Source organism: Clavelina lepadiformis, chromosome 7 (assembly GCF_947623445.1).
Source record: "Clavelina lepadiformis chromosome 7, kaClaLepa1.1, whole genome shotgun sequence".
Lineage (NCBI taxonomy): Eukaryota > Metazoa > Chordata > Ascidiacea > Aplousobranchia > Clavelinidae > Clavelina > Clavelina lepadiformis.
This window is the reverse complement of record NC_135246.1, coordinates 12,674,444-12,691,515: the sequence shown is the minus strand read 5'-3', so window position 1 is coordinate 12,691,515 and position 17,072 is coordinate 12,674,444. Positions and strand designations below refer to the sequence as shown.

At 36.6% G+C, this 17,072-nt stretch overlaps 2 protein-coding genes across 5 annotated transcripts; both read left to right on the top strand.

Moving 5' to 3' along the window:
• The first annotated feature begins 1,767 nt into the window (after positions 1-1,767).
• Positions 1,768-10,983, top strand: LOC143465641 (vacuolar protein sorting-associated protein 54-like). Of its 3 annotated transcripts, none has more exons than XM_076964042.1 (19): positions 1,768-2,079; positions 3,641-3,821; positions 3,923-4,105; positions 4,292-4,439; positions 4,900-4,989; positions 5,095-5,288; positions 5,601-5,795; positions 6,262-6,432; positions 6,786-7,344; positions 7,567-7,682; positions 7,817-7,965; positions 8,124-8,257; positions 8,404-8,507; positions 8,634-8,738; positions 8,917-9,091; positions 9,214-9,351; positions 9,775-9,942; positions 10,072-10,176; positions 10,378-10,983. In XM_076964042.1, exons 1-19 carry the CDS (start codon positions 1,905-1,907, stop codon positions 10,429-10,431), a joined length of 3,144 nt encoding a protein of 1,047 aa, XP_076820157.1. In that variant the 5' UTR covers positions 1,768-1,904; the 3' UTR covers positions 10,432-10,983. The 3 variants fall into 3 exon arrangements, with proteins under 3 accessions (XP_076820157.1, XP_076820156.1, XP_076820155.1); XM_076964041.1 differs by having other exon boundaries at positions 1,769-2,079; positions 3,926-4,105; positions 10,027-10,176; XM_076964040.1 differs by having other exon boundaries at positions 1,770-2,079; positions 10,027-10,176.
• Positions 10,984-12,525: 1,542 nt separating this feature from the next.
• Positions 12,526-17,030, top strand: LOC143465182 (astacin-like metalloendopeptidase). 2 transcript variants are annotated; one of them, XM_076963369.1, is made up of 15 exons: positions 12,526-12,663; positions 12,782-12,809; positions 12,966-13,089; positions 13,417-13,575; positions 13,969-14,094; positions 14,183-14,270; positions 14,419-14,596; positions 15,111-15,254; positions 15,424-15,626; positions 15,716-15,872; positions 15,973-16,134; positions 16,242-16,396; positions 16,486-16,593; positions 16,724-16,850; positions 16,935-17,030. In XM_076963369.1, exons 1-15 carry the CDS (start codon positions 12,598-12,600, stop codon positions 16,940-16,942), a joined length of 1,833 nt encoding a protein of 610 aa, XP_076819484.1. In that variant the 5' UTR covers positions 12,526-12,597; the 3' UTR covers positions 16,943-17,030. The 2 variants fall into 2 exon arrangements, with proteins under 2 accessions (XP_076819484.1, XP_076819483.1); XM_076963368.1 differs by lacking the exon at positions 16,935-17,030 and having other exon boundaries at positions 16,724-16,919.
• The last annotated feature ends 42 nt before the right edge of the window (positions 17,031-17,072 follow it).

Sequence of the window (17,072 nt, the reverse complement as noted above, 5' to 3'; positions counted from 1 at the left end):
TGGGCAATTGACAAGATAAGTTGCACGATACTACGATACGAACTGTGTAGTTGTTATTTTTGTTTTTTTCCACTGTGCAATGTACAACGGTACATGTTAAAAAAATTTATGGTTTTCTTTATGTAGCAGTGATTCCAAAACTTGATAGATATATTGACTACTTAACCCTGCAAGCTTGATACATGCATTCACTAAGCCCTTCGGTAAAACTAAATAACATATATTATACAAACAGAGTGCATGCCTTGATCTCCAACGAACCCCAGAAACTTACCTAACAGCTGGAGTTCGATCGAAAATACGTGGTTATGAAGTAAGTTATGTAATATAGGATGTCTTTATACCATATCAAGTCTTGACGTCAAGACATCTGGATATGATACATAAAATCCCCTTTTTGTTATATCCCTGTTGAGCTGTTAGGACCGGTTAGGACCAAAATTGGTAGAAAAGAATGTTTTCTTTGCTCTATCAGTCTTTAGCAATATAGGTTATGCCTTTTCTTGTTTGTTGAAACGTATTGTATTGCACATCCCCCCTTCATACTTAAATTATACTGGCCGTGTAATGTTTTCAAGTAAAGCCTTTAGCCTTCATTCTGTCATTAGACTGTTAGGTAGACCTAACAGAGGTACTATTAAACACCGGCGTCCAGGTGGCAAGGTCATAACCGAAAGAGCGGATGCTATTGCTATTAGTTGGCCTGACAATCGACTGGTTCGAGCGGTGGTCTCGCAATATATGCGGTTCATGTTCGTGTTTGATACTCTGTGGCACTGTAAAGGCCTGAGGGCTATCTTGGTAACCAGCACTCTAGCAATGAGGAATCATCGCCAAGTTTAAATTGTGCAAAGAGTTTCCATAATTGGAAGATAACGATTATCATACCATACCATACCATGCAATGTAACGGTTGCTACTAGGCTATTTGATAATTATGTCAGTATGTTTGAAGAGATATGATGACATTGCTACTCACTGTAGTTTGATGTCATCTTTGATCCATTGGTATACGCGAGTACATACATGAACATTGAACAAATATGCATACATGCAATTATACATAAAGAGGTTGAGATGTCGTTGCTGTGAAAAAATCCTTTAGTTGAAATGTCCGTCAATTTTTGTTGGTTGATCATTTAATTGAATAACCAGTAACTGAATATTCGATTGGTACAAAAACTCTGGTCTTTGAAAATAGAAACAAGTGACCAATAGTGTCCAAGGTCAGCACTTTGCATTACATGTGGGCAAAACAAGGCCGCAGATCAGATTGGAAAGTTTGCCATGTGCACGAGAGATTAAAATTAGTTTCACATATAATGGCTATTGTTTTGTCTTGTTGTGTGGGGGATTTCTCACCCAAAAACTGCAAACTTCCCAATCTGGGCCACAGAAAGAATGCAAAATGCGAAAAAACAAACTTGTTACGTATTAGACCTACCCTATTGTAGCAATTGCATTTAGTAAACCAAAGAATCAAACAGTGTTGCAGTCTAAGCTGTCAAAAATGACATTATTTTGTGCTATTTACTCTTAATTTGCAGTCACTTTTGCATTTATTTAAAAAAACATTCAGGGTATAAACATGGTATGCAGTAACAGCATCAACCATTTTTACCACAACTTATGAAAAAATTTTTTCTGTTGTTGTGTACAATTGGTTTTATTAGACACCACAAATTGATTAATTGGTTGGTTTATTTATCTGTGCAACATTAACTTGAGCAGTTCGAGTATATGCTTAAAAATTACCATGTCTGTTGTTTTAGTAATAGGTTCATGAAAAATGCATTTAAAGCTTGTTCCATACGTTCATCCTTATGTCATGCACAAACCATTATTACAGTTCGTCTGCATTTTAAAATATGTCTAAGATTTTACAAATGAAATGATTTGAAATTATGAGTGCGCCTTTAGAAGATTTGCCCTACAAGGCTGAATTTAAGAAACGAAAGTGGACAGTGCATGACTGCAAAGTAAATTTAGCTGCATTGCTTAATGACCCCAGAAAAGTTCGGCGAGATTATGATCTTTTTACCAAAACCTGGGGTGAAACATTCAGGGAGCTTCCTCCAGGTTAGTTTGACTTTGTATATATAGATAATAATAATGGTTTAATTCAAAGTTAGAACTGTATATAACATACTTCATTGAGAATTTTTGAACTTATATTCGATAAGCCATTATACACTATGTGGCATGTATGCATCTTTACCATTCTTTTTTATGTCTCCATAATGATTTCAAGGTGAAATTTCGTGTGTGGGACACTACTATAAATTTATATTTTGATACAATTTGTTGTCAAATTGCAATAGATTTTAGTTGAGTTGTCTAATAACCTTAGTATTTTACCTATCCTCGGTAACAATGAACCAAAACAAAGCAATCATTAATATCCCTAGGATTTAGTTTTTCCAAGATGCATGTCCTTTAAGGGAATGTAGATGTGTTACTGAGTTTACCGACCACAAGGTTTCCATTTCTAAATACTTTTTATCGCTACCATGTCACTGAGTACACTTGTGCTTAAATATGTTTGATATGCGGAAAGAATTTTAAAGATTATGGGCAGTGGTGATCATAAGTGAGATCACTAGTGCAAAATTAATAGTAATTCATAACTAGTGCGATTGCTACTAAAAACAGAAGGTGCTATTATTATTTTGCTATTCGTTTCCAGGCTTCCTTATTCTTCTACAAGTAATGCTAAAATCATTTGGGACCCAATTAACAATAACACAGTTAAACACGAGAACACGTTACGTGTTTTAGCAATAATTGGAAAACCAGATTTGGATAAAATGGTTTGTACAACTAATGGTTTCATGTAAAAGTCTTTTTATGATATCCTCCCAATCCTTATGAAATTTTGTAGAAAACAGGAGTCAGAATAAAACTAATCTGCTTTTAGAAACAAGGGCACATTATATTTAAGCATTATGATAAGCTAATAAGAAGGTTAAGCTCTAGTTGTCCGACAGTGCCTCACTTTTCTAACTATAATTTTTCCAACCTCAAACAGTAGTTAGTGATATTAATACAATAGTTATTTAGATAGAGTTTGACCCAGGAAAGCATTAATGTCACTATCTGTGTATCTGGTTAAAAGTTCATAAAAGTCTATATCACCTTTTTTATAAAGTGTAGCAGTTGCAGAAGCTACTTTTTGATTGAGTAAAGCAAGCAATGATGATTTTAATCTGGATTTTCCATTTTCATAACTTTTCGCCATTTCCATTTAAGGTCTTTCAATGATACGTGTTCTTTAAGGGAATGTAGCTGTGTTACGGAGTGTACCAACCACAAAGTTTCCATTTCTAAATACATCTATCGTTCTTTTTCTGCTGTACTGGTAACAAAATGTTTAATGAACTCTGTTAAGATGAATAATGAAATGGAGTTAATGGGTAAACCTCAAAGGTTTTACTATGTCTAAGATGTTTTGCAATTGACTTCAGTAATCCTAATTTGTTGTCCACCCCTACTTCAATTTTTCAGGTTTATTAAGCTATGTATTGCTAATCCGCTATCAATATTAGTATTTTTTTGCTTTACAAATAGTATAACTATAGTTTAGCTTACAAGTGAAAAACTGCTTTTGTATAATCGGATCTTAAACAAAAAGCAATTACAGGTGCATCTATCAGACGCTCAAAATGGATCCCAAATGTCCAACGTGGTCATTTTGCTGATTATCTTGCTGAAAATGCTGATCAGCTGCTCCGACATGACAGTCAGTCTCCAAAAAATCTTCGCAAAATCGATGATGAAGAACAAGACTTAAATTCTGATGCACAAAGTAGTAGCTTTGTGAGGTGAATCTGTGTAAAAAATGCAATCATGTTGTTGTTAAGAATATTACGCTAATCTCGTTACAAGTCATATAGTCAAAATCGTATCTACGTTAATCTTACAGCAGCAACAAGACTGTCATTAAATCTGCGCTGGTGGCTCAACAAGAGCGTGATGCAATTATGAAAACTCGACTTGCTTTGGATGCTCTTCCAAAGATTTTCCTCCGAACAGATTTTAACATGGGAAATCACCACATCTTTGCATCTGTCCTTACTGTTGCTGAAAAATCAGTAGATGCATCAAGGTTTTAGCAGTTTTATTCTAGAAATACTAGAGATGTGAAAATGTGTTTTATGTAATAACGATTACATCACTGAGTTAATTTGTAGGCCTACTCAATATTTTTATCTCTAGAAAGTAGGCAGTTTGTTTCAAATAAATGTCTGATTAGTTGTCATTGTTTGAATAGAGTGAGTTGCTTTATTCATAGTATTCATCGCCGGGAAATGTCTTCATCAAAGTTGCTGCAAGAAAAATTGAACCATTACTTAGACAGAGTTGAAATGGCCATTGTCAGACAGATCTCTTTACAATCCGATGCGTTTTTTAAAGCGATGGCGTCTCACGATGAACTCCATGTAAGTACTTTTACCTTTTTTAAATTGATTGCTATTTTTTGGAATCTTTTTTAACGAGCACGATTTATTTTTAGTATATACATACATACCTATTCTTTTTCATATGAGCAAAGTTACGATAACTACAGTAATAGTGAAAGTTGTAATTTTCCTGAGCTATGTTATTCAACATTCAACTGCTCATACTCAACTGGATTAATGTCAAAAAAAGTTGCGATAAAATGAATATATCAGATCTCTGTAATATGTTTTATTAAAATTTATTTCTAGGTACCTAATGGAATTGCTTGACAATCAAAAACTATGCTAGCTTTAATCAATGTTTGCAATATCAACAATTCTCTTGGAACTAGAAACAATTAGCATATTGGCATGCAACCATTTTAGATAATTTGCAGTGAATAAGCAGTTTTACTGTATATGGAAAGTGTACACAGAAAGTTAACATATATGTTAACAGGAATACTTGAACGCAACCATGACAAGTGTAAAAGAATTGATCAACAAAGTCAAACAAGTGAAGAGCAACGTTGTGTCAAATTCATTACGAGTCAGTACTAAATATTACTTTGAATAACATATTTGTCGCTTCAAACAAGTCTTTTAGGCATATGTATTATGTATTACTTTTAAGCATATGGTTTCTTGTTGTTAGGTGGTGAATTTGAGGCGTACATATCTCAACGCTAATCATTTGGTTGAAAAACTCCATATGATGGTAACCGTACATCAAACTCAACCCACCATCCAGCTCCTTTTGCAAACTAGCGAGTATGCTGGTTCTCTTGATCTCATTCGAACCACACAGGATGTCTTACATCAAGAATTAGCTGGTTTACATTGCTTCAGGCATGTCATAATTATGTATAGTTAATATTTCGGCCAAAGTTGTTTAATTCATGATCTTAATCTTTGAAATGAGGGATTACAAAATAAAATTGTTATTGTTTATATTAAGTAACTTTTTCCGACATGACTAACTTAGATCTCCTTTACTGATTGCAGAGATACATATGGATATGGATATCTCAAAAAAGATTTTAACTGATTTATTGTACTGTGATAATGATAAGCTGTGCTGGATCAGTTATCACTGACTTTAGAATGGACAAAGGACATGAAACATTTGCATAACTTCCTGCTTATATCTCAATTTTGCAGGCATTTAAGCAGTCAGCTGACTGAAATGGAACGCGTGATCGGTCACATGATGAAGCAAGAAATGGACGAATGCTTGCGAACTGAAATCCACAGAGGTGTTGATGAAGGTCACATGTGTGCTGATCCTCACCGACTCACTGCTGTTGTTCTTGGACTGCTTCGTCAGGGCCAGTTTGATTTTTTCCCCGATTTTAGGTATCCCACTATACTGTTGCGAAGAGTGGCTTAATCCTAATGTACTTTACTGAATATGATAGCTGGCTGAAAATATTGGTTACTTGTCACTCGAGTTACAGTACTTAATTTAGAAAGTACGTAATCATACAAAGATTGTCCAGATTCTTCAGTCCTGGTACAGTTACCAAGAATAATTACTATGTGATATAATTGTTGTGAGAACACGTAAACATTTGTTTGAGCTGGAATTTAATATTTTTGTACATCTGTTTTAGTTTGTTTTCTTTAAAGATGATTAGTGAAATTTTAATATGTATTTTTCCACATTTTTGGTGGCAAAATAAGTAGTTGTAACAAAATGCTAAAAATCCTTACATCCACTCATGTCATTATGAATTTTCACCCCATATCAGAGAATTTTAGACAAACATTCTGCATGTTGTGCACTCAAATATTGAACATGGTGTTCTCATGTTTGTATAAGGAATGAAATTGAAGTTGCGGTTAAAACTATCATTCGAGAGACTGTTTCGGAAGCAGTTGGAGGTCCTGGCGAAGAAGCTGAAACTCTAGCATCAAGGATGAGGTCGCTCGAATTCTCAGAATGGATTCTTCTTCTTGACACACTTTTTGATAACCTTCTTGTCTTGCTGAGGTATGTTCGAGCCAGTGGTTAGCTGAATGCTAAGAACAATTAGCAAACCTGTGGTTACATCATCACTGTGAAGAGTTGTGAAATTATTCATTATTATCTTATAACTAGACCTGTCAGGGTGCATCAAAAATACACAGGTTTGCTTGGATCACTGCAACGATAGCAAGAACAACCCAAGTATAGAAATAGAAAAACGTAGGTTCAAAGAAAATTTTTCTTTCCCTGAATCAGTTGAAAAAAGTCATGTCCATGTAGTGATCCTTGCGACTCAAGTTGTAACTTTTGAAGCCACCCGTAGCTATTGGTGTTATGATGATTGCAATTAGAACTGATCTGACTGATGCTTTGTATAGACGAGTGAAGGCGTTGATAGATTTGCTGAATGGTGTTGCTCGTGACTCAGTAACAAGGGGTGATGTTTGTCGAATTCATCACAAGAGTAAATTTACCAAAACTTATCTGTCAACAAGAAGAAAAATTCCTATCAAAACAAAACTGAAAAGTGTTTCAGAAAAAAGGACAGGCGACGAAAATATGAGCAACGGGACTTCAAACCCATTTTTAGACTCCACATCAAATAGCGATTATGATGAAAAGTTGAACCCTTTTGAAGATGCATCGTTAGATCAAGATTCATCAAATCCCTTTTTAAACGATGACAAATCTGCAGAAAAGGCTATTAATGACAAGAAAGTTAATGGGTATGCAGACGAAAATAATCCATTTTTGGGTGACCTTAATGAAAGTAGTGACTTCAATGAAATTGGCTTAATGGACGGACTTGCCAGTTACGAAGATGAGTTGATTAGCACTGCTGCTGATACCTTTGTGTCACCGGCTGATGTTCCAAAGTCACCGAAAGTCTTACCATATTCCAATCATGTTACATCTTCGGATGATCTATCAGAACAGGTAATTGTCATGTTCCATTATTAGTGTGCTTTTTGTCTAACTTCTTTCAAAACGAATTTATATCACTTGATGTTGTGAACATTTGAATTTTTTTGCTTTCTTAGACCCAAGCTTTGTATTAAGTGTACTCTAGTAGTTGTTAAGTGTAATCAGTTATCATCATTTTTTGCTAAAAGCTGTGAAAGTCCATTGAAAAGACTAAATTTTGTTCATATTTTGCAGGTGGATTCTGATAATCAGATTACTTCAGACGAAGTTTTGACCTCTGAAGAGTTTGACAATATTGCATCAAGTCTCAGAGACCTCCTTTGCTGGGCGTGCAACTTTCAACAAGATAGGTAAACTATTTTGTGTAACCGCAATCTACTAAAACTGAACTCTTCACAACAATATATGTCATATATTCGGTTATGTTGAGCAGCCACAAAGGTACACCATAAAATGGAAATTTATGGCAAAAATATTTTGACAGGTGTGTAAAGGTGCTTATTGCTAAAGGCAAAGACAGTTCATTGGACAAACTTGGTTCTGGTGACTTCCTTCAACTTGCCAAGTCAGTTGAACGTTACCAAAGTGAATCAGAAGCAGTTGTAAAGCAACAGTCTCCTGAAGCATCGTCAGGTAGCATTTGTGATAGTACTATTAACATACTATTTTGAATAATTTAGAAACTGGCAGATTGCATTTTTAGTGAAATTTCAATCCCTTTGTGTTTTATATCTTGACATAAACAGATGCTTTGGTATCTTTGGTATTGTCATACTGCCATGTGCTTACAGGTTCGGGTCAACTAAGTTTGAGCGGGGCCCTTCGAAATGCTCTCCAAGCTCAAGCTGGCAGATTTGTAACCAGGTTTCATGAAGAAAGGCGAAACAAACTTTCACTTATTCTTGACAATGAGAACTGGAAGCAGGTATCACATTTTTCTAGCTGCTTTACATTGAGAATAACAAAGTGCTTGGATTGCGCCTGATTTAAATTTATCAAAAAAGATAAAGTTCATGAATACCTTGTCAAGTCATACATTTTTTAAAGATGTAAAAAGTTGCCTTCTTTTAGGCGGAAGTACCATCAGAACTGGCAGGCTTGCTACAGAAGATGGTGGGCGGAAGGACGATGTCAAATCACTTCAACGAACAAAATAAACTTTCTAAAGAGCGCAAGTGAGTATAAGAGAAGCCTGCTAACAACTTACAGCTGTGCAATAAATTTCTTTTTATTTACTTCCTTGCAAATTCTTATCTGTTCCAATCAAATTTCGCTTATGGAGTATCATATCTTTATTACAGCAAAGCTCAGAAGGCAACCAGTGAATACTTGTTGCTTGATGGCAAGAAGTATGCTGTTGTTGGAACCGTTCTTATATTGCTCAAAATGGTTTCTGAGTATTGCAAGTATGCACTTAAATTCAACATACAGTACAATATTTCTGCAAAATCTATTGCATGTGATGGTTGTTGCTGAAAGGGGTTAAGAATAGTGATTGATGGACAAACTGGACATACGAGAGAGAGGCGATTGCGGACAATGTCTACAATTACGTACATCACAAGGTCATGTTTCTTTCTTCAGATGTTCCGATGATCTTCCTGCTTCAACTCCGGACCTGGTTCATCGACTCCGTGACCTCCTTACCCTTTTTAATTCCCGGACATGTCAGCTGGTTTTGGGAGCTGGAGCACTTCAGCTGGTCGGTTTGAAGACAATAACAACAAAAAATCTTGCCCTTGCATCTCGTTGTTTGCAGGTAAAAATGCTCCTTTGACTCTAAGATTGTGTCAAAATGTTTATTGAGCAAGTGATCGCATATCACCAAAAGGCTTCAATAAATTGTAAAATCTGCCTATTTTTTTACTATATTTCTCATAGTTGGTACTTTACTGCATTCCTGCCATTAAACACCATTTTGAAGAGAAATTGAATCAAATTAGCCAATCAGGGGAGGATAAGTCATCGAAACATCTCGGCGTTTTGCGTCACTTTGATCATGTAACCAAAGACTACCAGGTATACTTTTCCAACGTGTCTTCATACAGTTGTTATTCAACGCACGTTTTAGAGAATGAATTTAAAGAAAGTGCCATGCAGAACATGCGAAACACGAAAATATTTCTTTAAAATAACAACGTACTGGTTGTAACAAGGTTTCGCTTAATTGTTTGTTTTATTGCTTTCTGTTAGATGAATCACATTTCCGTGTTCCAGAAACAAAAACTTTTAGTAAATATTACGGTTCTGGTGTATGTTGTATCATATAAAAAGTTATAACAAAATTGGAAAATCTGTTTGTTATGGATGGTCCACTGAACTCAAATTCTGCTCTTCCTTGTATTAATTTTAACCTATTTCCCAAATCAGTTCCATTGTAAAACATCAGCACCATGTTGAACATAACAAAAAGAGAGGCAATAAACATTTCTCTACCTGCAGGATCACGTGAACGAAGTTGAAACTAAGCTGACCGTGATAGTGGCCGGCGTTGTTGACAAGTATCTATCGAAGTGGGAGGTCAAGGCACCAGTTCCGTCTTACGCCTTTCGTAACATTTGTAAGCAGATTGTCAAGTTTCACGATACCGTCAGTTCTTTGCTTCCCGAGGTAAAGATGACGTCACGAATTCGCGATTATGATGTATTTACCGGTCAACCTATTACGATTTATGTCCGCTTTCATGTATCGCAGAACCAGATCTGTCGCATTTTAATGAAATTAAATGTTGATCTGAAGGAAAGATTGCGTGCTTTGTTACGTAAGTATGACGTCCGCAATGATGGCGGTCCGCAACACGGTCTGGTCACGTCCGATCTCACATTCTACGAAAGCAACATCAAGGTATTTACCAAATGGTTTCATAAACACAGTAGCAGTACCAACTATCAAGTGAATGTATTAACAGCATTTTGTAGCTTTCTGCTTGATACAATCAGGTGGCTAGACATTCTAGTTCCAAGTAAATATTAGGCGGTTTTTTGTAGTGTGTCCGTCAAAATTGATATTTATCGTATTTACGTTAATTATTTTTGCCTTTTTCAGAATTTAAGAGGAATGAATGAGGCCGATTTGTCCTTAAGCTCCGTGTGGAGCTGAACAAAAGTACGTCTCTCTGCCTGATGTATTGTCGGGTGTGCCTTGTACCACGGTGCTGTTTACTTTATTTATTAGTTTTCTTTGCCATTCCAAAATATTTTAACAAGAAGTTTATTTATTTGGCGTACAAAATCGCGCGAAGTCCCAAAACACACAAATCTACCGGGACGTTTTTTTATATGTTTTCAACTTCGGACAGAGTTAGTCCATCGAAGCAATCACTTCGTTTCACTGTAAGGCAAATCTATTTACGCATTCTTACCTACGACTGGACACGAAAAAACTCTTTGGTACCCTGTAGCGTCTGAACCCTGATAGTGCTTGTCATTACTGAGGCGAAACCTTATTTTACATAGCAAGAGTATTCTGTTTTTTTTTTTAGTAAACTTTCAAATATATTCGCCTTGTGCGCCATTCTCTGTGTTTGGTGAAGAAACAAGTTTCTGTTTCGTTTTGTTTGCATTTTAATTCTATCAATGTTGCCACAAAATGTCGCTACCTATTGTGCAATATTTTTAAACCGAAAAATAATAAATGAAATGGCTTATTTAACTTACCTGTCTTACATAGAAATGCTACTTAGCTTTTAAGTCGGACGCAACTCCTCGGTTTAGGCTTGAGGGTTTGAGGCGCAATCCCACAAGCGTGTTTGTTGTCTTCGGCGGTTGGATCATATTCCTGTCAAATAGTAGATTTCCGAGAGAAATCTCTGGTTCTCGCGTTGAACTGATGTTTAATATCCAGGGCTGCTTGATTATGTTTCTTGCTGCTCGTTTTGATTCCTCAAGGTTATCCTTTCTTGATTGTTGGATGTCTATGGCTACCCAAACAAGGCGGGTGGTGTCTCTCATGAAAAGGAGAAAGTATTTTGAGGTCTTGCCTTTTTACGTAAAGAGTCGCACGAATTCAAGCAATATGTGGCTGCTTAAATATGAGTTCACGTTCCAGCCGCCTACTTATGGTAGGTTGACTAGTTATTGACAACGGACGTATTTTGTTGACTGCTACGGCAGCAGAACGCAAAATAATACGTGATATTGTTTGTACAATAGCAGACAATTTATTTCAAAGATTTTGTGTTATCAAATAAAATCCCAAGTGTTAGCGTGGAAAGGAGCATGTGGTGTTGTGGACCACACCACCAATACACCAAGTCAGCATAGGTTAGGCCAAGGTTTCCGAAACTGGGCTCCGTGATCACTGCACAGGCGGTCCAGACTTGCCGTGGAGTCTTTGGACTAAGGAGTTTGCTTGTCACAATTTGCTCCGAGAATTGATAAATTGTTCAGTAAAAAGCAACCTCATCCAGCGCATTGATGTTGTCAGTGTTGTTAATAAACATGATTTAGTGTTATTTATTTTTGGGTTTGTGTTATCCTTCCTCGTTGGTTAGGCAGAAAAATTGATTTGACATAAGATTGGGGTATGAGAAAAAAAGATTTACCGATAGGGGTCCGTGGCCCAAAAGTTTGGGAAACCCTGGGCTAGGCAATGCGTAAAAACACTAACACCAGAATAATCTCACCACACAAAAGATATAGCGGCTCAAAAATAAAAACTTGGCGATCTAAAGTTTTTGGATAGTTTTTAAACGATTTATTAGGATCCTTATTGCAAGGTTTGGACTACACTGGCTTTGAGATTAAGATAGTTAGTTTTGTCTACCTACAGGCGCAACATATTGATGGTACACATTGCTGAAATACTTTGGACTATCGACGATGCAACGTTTACGGATAACAAGCTTGGTTGCGTCACTCAGGTTGCCAGTAGGTGCTATGCAGTCTGTGTACATAACTTTATGACATTTTACGAGCTATAACTCATGTAGACTGCATTGCTATAACTTATACCGTATATATAAGTTGGCTGCTGAAAAAGGCGCATAAAGTTGGGAACGAACTCAGAGCTAGTTTGTTAACTGCGTTTGCTGCAGTATAAGCCAATATAAACACAGAGCTATAACGTCGTGGCTGAAAACTGGATTTTAAATTGCAATGTTTTTTTGACTGGGAAGTTGTTAACTTAAGCTTAGTTAAAATATCGTGCTCGTAGGGAAATTTTTAGTAAATGGTATTTTGAAAATCCGTTTTTAGGTATAATAGCTACAGTATATAGTATGTATTTATGTTTTACTGACTGATAATACTTCGTTAAGACTTCGCCATGAAATCCATTGCACTTGGTGTGTTGCTGATCCTAACGAGCGTTTCTTCAGGACTTCCCGTAAAGGTAATTCTTGAACAAAATATACTTCAAAGTTTGAAGAAATGTCAAGTTACATTCTTTGTATTGGCCGCAGATCCAAAATTCCACGTTATATTAATTTTTCCTTTCTTATTTTACATAGCAAGGTCCAGCTCGCAAGGAAATTAAAGGTAAACAATATAGGATGATAATTAGGCTATATAGCTTATATTGCTCTTGTTCATGCAACAGTTTCTGATTTAGTATTGCAAATACCTCATTCCTACTAAATAACTTATAAATGGAGTTAAGCAAATAAATGCACCGAAGTATTTCTCTGCCGACAGGGGCGATGGGTGCGATTTTACAAACGAACCGGGATCAAGGTTACGAATACTTCCAAGGAGATATTGTCTTGACCAACCGGGAACCTGGACAAAACAAAAACGCCATTTTGGATGAAAGTCTTAAGTAAATTTATTGCATGCAGTTTTGTCTCGATGAGAATTTTTTATTAAATCACAAGTTTCGAGCAAAATATACAGGGAAACAAACAGTATAGTACTTATACCATTGTGAAATCTGGTTGCTTGATTTGTTCAAATTTAGTGCAAAAACTTGAATTAATTATAATATACATCCTATAGGCAATGTTAAAATTTTCGTCAAACCTTCAATCGATTACTTCGCAACAAGCAATTGTTTAAATGACCAGATGTTTGCGAGTTGAACCATTGTTTATGATAAACAGCAGTCTTACAGAAAAGTAATGACCTCTACTTGTATTTTTTGGCGTAGGTGGGGCATAAATATTCCTTATGTCATTCACTCCCAGTACAGTTTCGAAATACGCGATCTCATCGAAGACGTCTTGCGCGAATACAGTGCTAGACTTTGCGTCAACTTCGTGCACCGTGAGAATGAGGCCAGCTACATTTTGTACACACGGGACAACGGGTACGTCATGTAAAACTCTGTTTGGAAAAGCATTTGCATCATATATTTAGTTATTGATTTATTAATAGTTTCATTGTATGTCTTGTCCCTGACGTTTCTTGGGACATTTAAAGTTTACCTTAATCACTCAAAACATAAACGACTTAAAAGTTCTAAAAAAGAAAGTAAAATGTATTCGTATGAGTCTTTATTTATTGACGGTAAATACCTTCATTCTTCGTGTTTGGGAAAATGTGTGTAGCCGATAAAGTCTCGTCATTTTTGCAAAGTCCACATTTCGTTTGTTTTATGAGAATGAATGCTATAAAAATGTCTTAAAAATTGCTGTTTTTCAAGTTTTTGTTTTTGTTTCTGTTTTTTTTTCTAAACTTTTTTGGCTTATTTGTGCTGCAGATGTTTCTCTTCAGTTGGTCAAATTGGCGGTGTCCAAACTATCTCAATCGGATCCGGTTGCGAACAGCGCGGTGTCATAATCCACGAAACAATGCACGCTATGGGATTTTGGCACGAACAGTCAAGGTTTGTATTTTTGTATTCATATTTGTTCAGAAGGCCACTGCGTTGCTGGCACTAACAATATGTCGCTGTTCAATGCGTCTGTGTATAGATACGACAGGGATGATTACGTAGAAATTAAATGGGAAAACATTCAGAGTGGAAAAGAACACAATTTTGACAAATATACCGAGTACGAGGTTTGCAAAATTTGATTTTTGTTTACAAAACAGCTTAAGTAATCAAGTGATCCACGTTTATGTCGCAGAAAACAGAAAATATACTAAACAATACCGCATCATAAACCTTTCAACATCTTAACTCCTCACTAAAGGAAATTTATCGTAGATCCAGACTCTCGGAGAAGCATATGACTACTCATCGATCATGCACTACTATGACACAGCATTTTCTGCAAATGGTGAACCGACAATTGTTGCTCTTTATCCTGGTGGTGAAAATATGGGCCAAAGAGAAGGATTTTCAACTAGCGATTTGAACAAACTTCGTAAATTATACAACTGCGGTGAGCACTGCCGGTGTTAGTGTAGTTGACAAAACGTCATGGTTACGTATGTAGACCACTTTTTAACATTAGGCAACATATGCTCACAATTGCCCATTCCTATAACCTAACTACGCAATAGCGAAAGTTACTCGAAATGATTTGCTTTGCTCAACTGCTGAAAAGCCGGTTCCTTTAAGTTTGCTCGGCTGGGTACAATGATTATATTGGATTCCCTTGGTTTACCGTGTTTGTTGAATTACATGACTTTAATGGGTTGAAAGTTCAATGGGTTGCTTATTTGTTTTTGATTTTGTGTGTTTCCTGGATTCTAGGACACGATATTAGGGCCCTCAGGTGCATGGATATGTCCTAATAACAAAGTATACCTACATATTTAGAGAATAATAGGATATTCAGTGCTACCCCTGAGGCCTGAGAAGCTTTAACTAGTCAATAACTGAAAGTGCAATGATAATAAAATAAATTTCTTGTTTGGTTTGTTCATTTCATACTTACGTTATTTTAAATATAGACTTCATTGATGGTTGGACGCGTTGGACTGACTGGAGTGAATGCAACAAGGAATGTAGGATGTACCGCAGGAGGTTCTGCGAAGGCGACAGTTGCGCAACAGACAGCGAAGTCGAGTGGAGTGATTGCAATAAGTTTTGCATCGGTTTGTGCATTTTACGACTACAACTTGTCGTAAACTTTGCGAGTTGCTTGCATAAACAGAAGCAAACCAGAACTTAATCGACAGTAACAATAATAATAATCGGCTATAATAATAACGACTTAGCGTCCGGTGTTTGCTCAACCGCTTACTGAAACTCTTTGATTGGCAGTTGGAACTGACAAAGACTGCAACCTACCATTTGTAGCGGGCGGTTACGGTACCATATCATCACCTTTATTCCCCTATTCCTACAAAGCGGACGTTGAATGCGTGCAAACTATAATAGCGCCACCTGGCGAGATTGTTAAACTGCAGTTCGAGTTTCTCGAAATCGAAGATTATCAGGGGATATGTTATTACGATTGGCTTAAGGTAAGGTAATCTAGGAACAGATCTCAACGTAGAGTTTGTTGTCGTCTGTATGACAACTTGAGTTCGTATTTAAATTGTTAATTTTTTAGATTTACGACGGGCGTGACACAGCTTCTCCACAGATTGGAACCTTCTGTGGTTCAAAGACACCGAGCGCAATCTACTCAACAAGCAACACTCTGACTGTTAATTTCTTTTCTGATTACTCCGTGACCATGGGAGGATTTTTGGCTGATTATTACTCTTGTAATGTTAAATGTCCTTCGATAACTAACTAGTCATCTCCTATACGTTTGCTTGAAGCGCTTTGAAGTAATCCTCCTCAACTAATTTTACTTCATGGCAGCCATCACAGCTCCCATACATGTTTGTCACTTCGAAGGAGGTTATGAAGTGTGCGGATGGACTCACGACGCTGACGCTGATTTCAACTGGGCCCTCAATCGCGGTTCGACAGTTAGTGACTATACTGGTCCTGCGGTTGACAAAACGACTGGAACAGCAAAAGGTAGGATTACGAATCATTGAACAATTGACTTCGGAATATTTGGATGACTAGAAGACTCTGCTGATACAATAAAAAGATGAACCTGAGTATTCGTGCCTCGATCTTAGGCCAATATCTTTACATCGAAACTTCATCTCCACAAACCAACGGCATGAAGGCACGTATCATGACGCCCGAGTTGGCAGTACCCGATAAAGTTCACTGCCTCGAATTTTCATACAACATGTTTGGTGAAAACATAGACCGACTAAACGTGTACAAGGTATATCTTTGCAAAAAAATGTATAGATACTATAACATTCTCCTCATCACTCTATATATACTTTCACAGTACGAATAACTCTATTTTAGCAACCAACTGACGGATGCAAATCTTTGATCTATACTGACTACGGCGACCATGGAAATAGCGACTGGATTACTGTAAAAATTCCCATATATGAGCTCAACCCATACCAGGTAACGAACTGATTAATAAAAATGTTTCTTTTAACGAATACTCTAAATTTCATTCAATGCTCATTTTCGAATCAATCAATTTTCAAACCAAACCTGTTAAATCTGATGCGTTTTATGTTTTGTGAGAAAGATCATATTTGAGGGTGGCCGCGGAAATGGTTATAAAGGTGATATGGCCATTGATGAAGTCCTGGTTCATCCGAACATGTGCGAGGACGATAAAGAGGAAGGAATTGAAGGAAGCGGGATTGTGATTGGTAGAGAGGACAAAGCATCTTTTAGTGTGTAACATTGTTGTTATTATAAGATAATCCTCATGAAATTGGCCTTCGTACTTACAGGTCCGTGAAAAATTTCAAGTCATCGAGCTTTTGTCAACATTCTTTCGGCAATATGTTTCCAGAATAATTAAAAAAAAAATAAAATAAAAAATGGTGCGACTGTGTGTGCCTCTGCCTACATAGGCAAATCTTCTTACC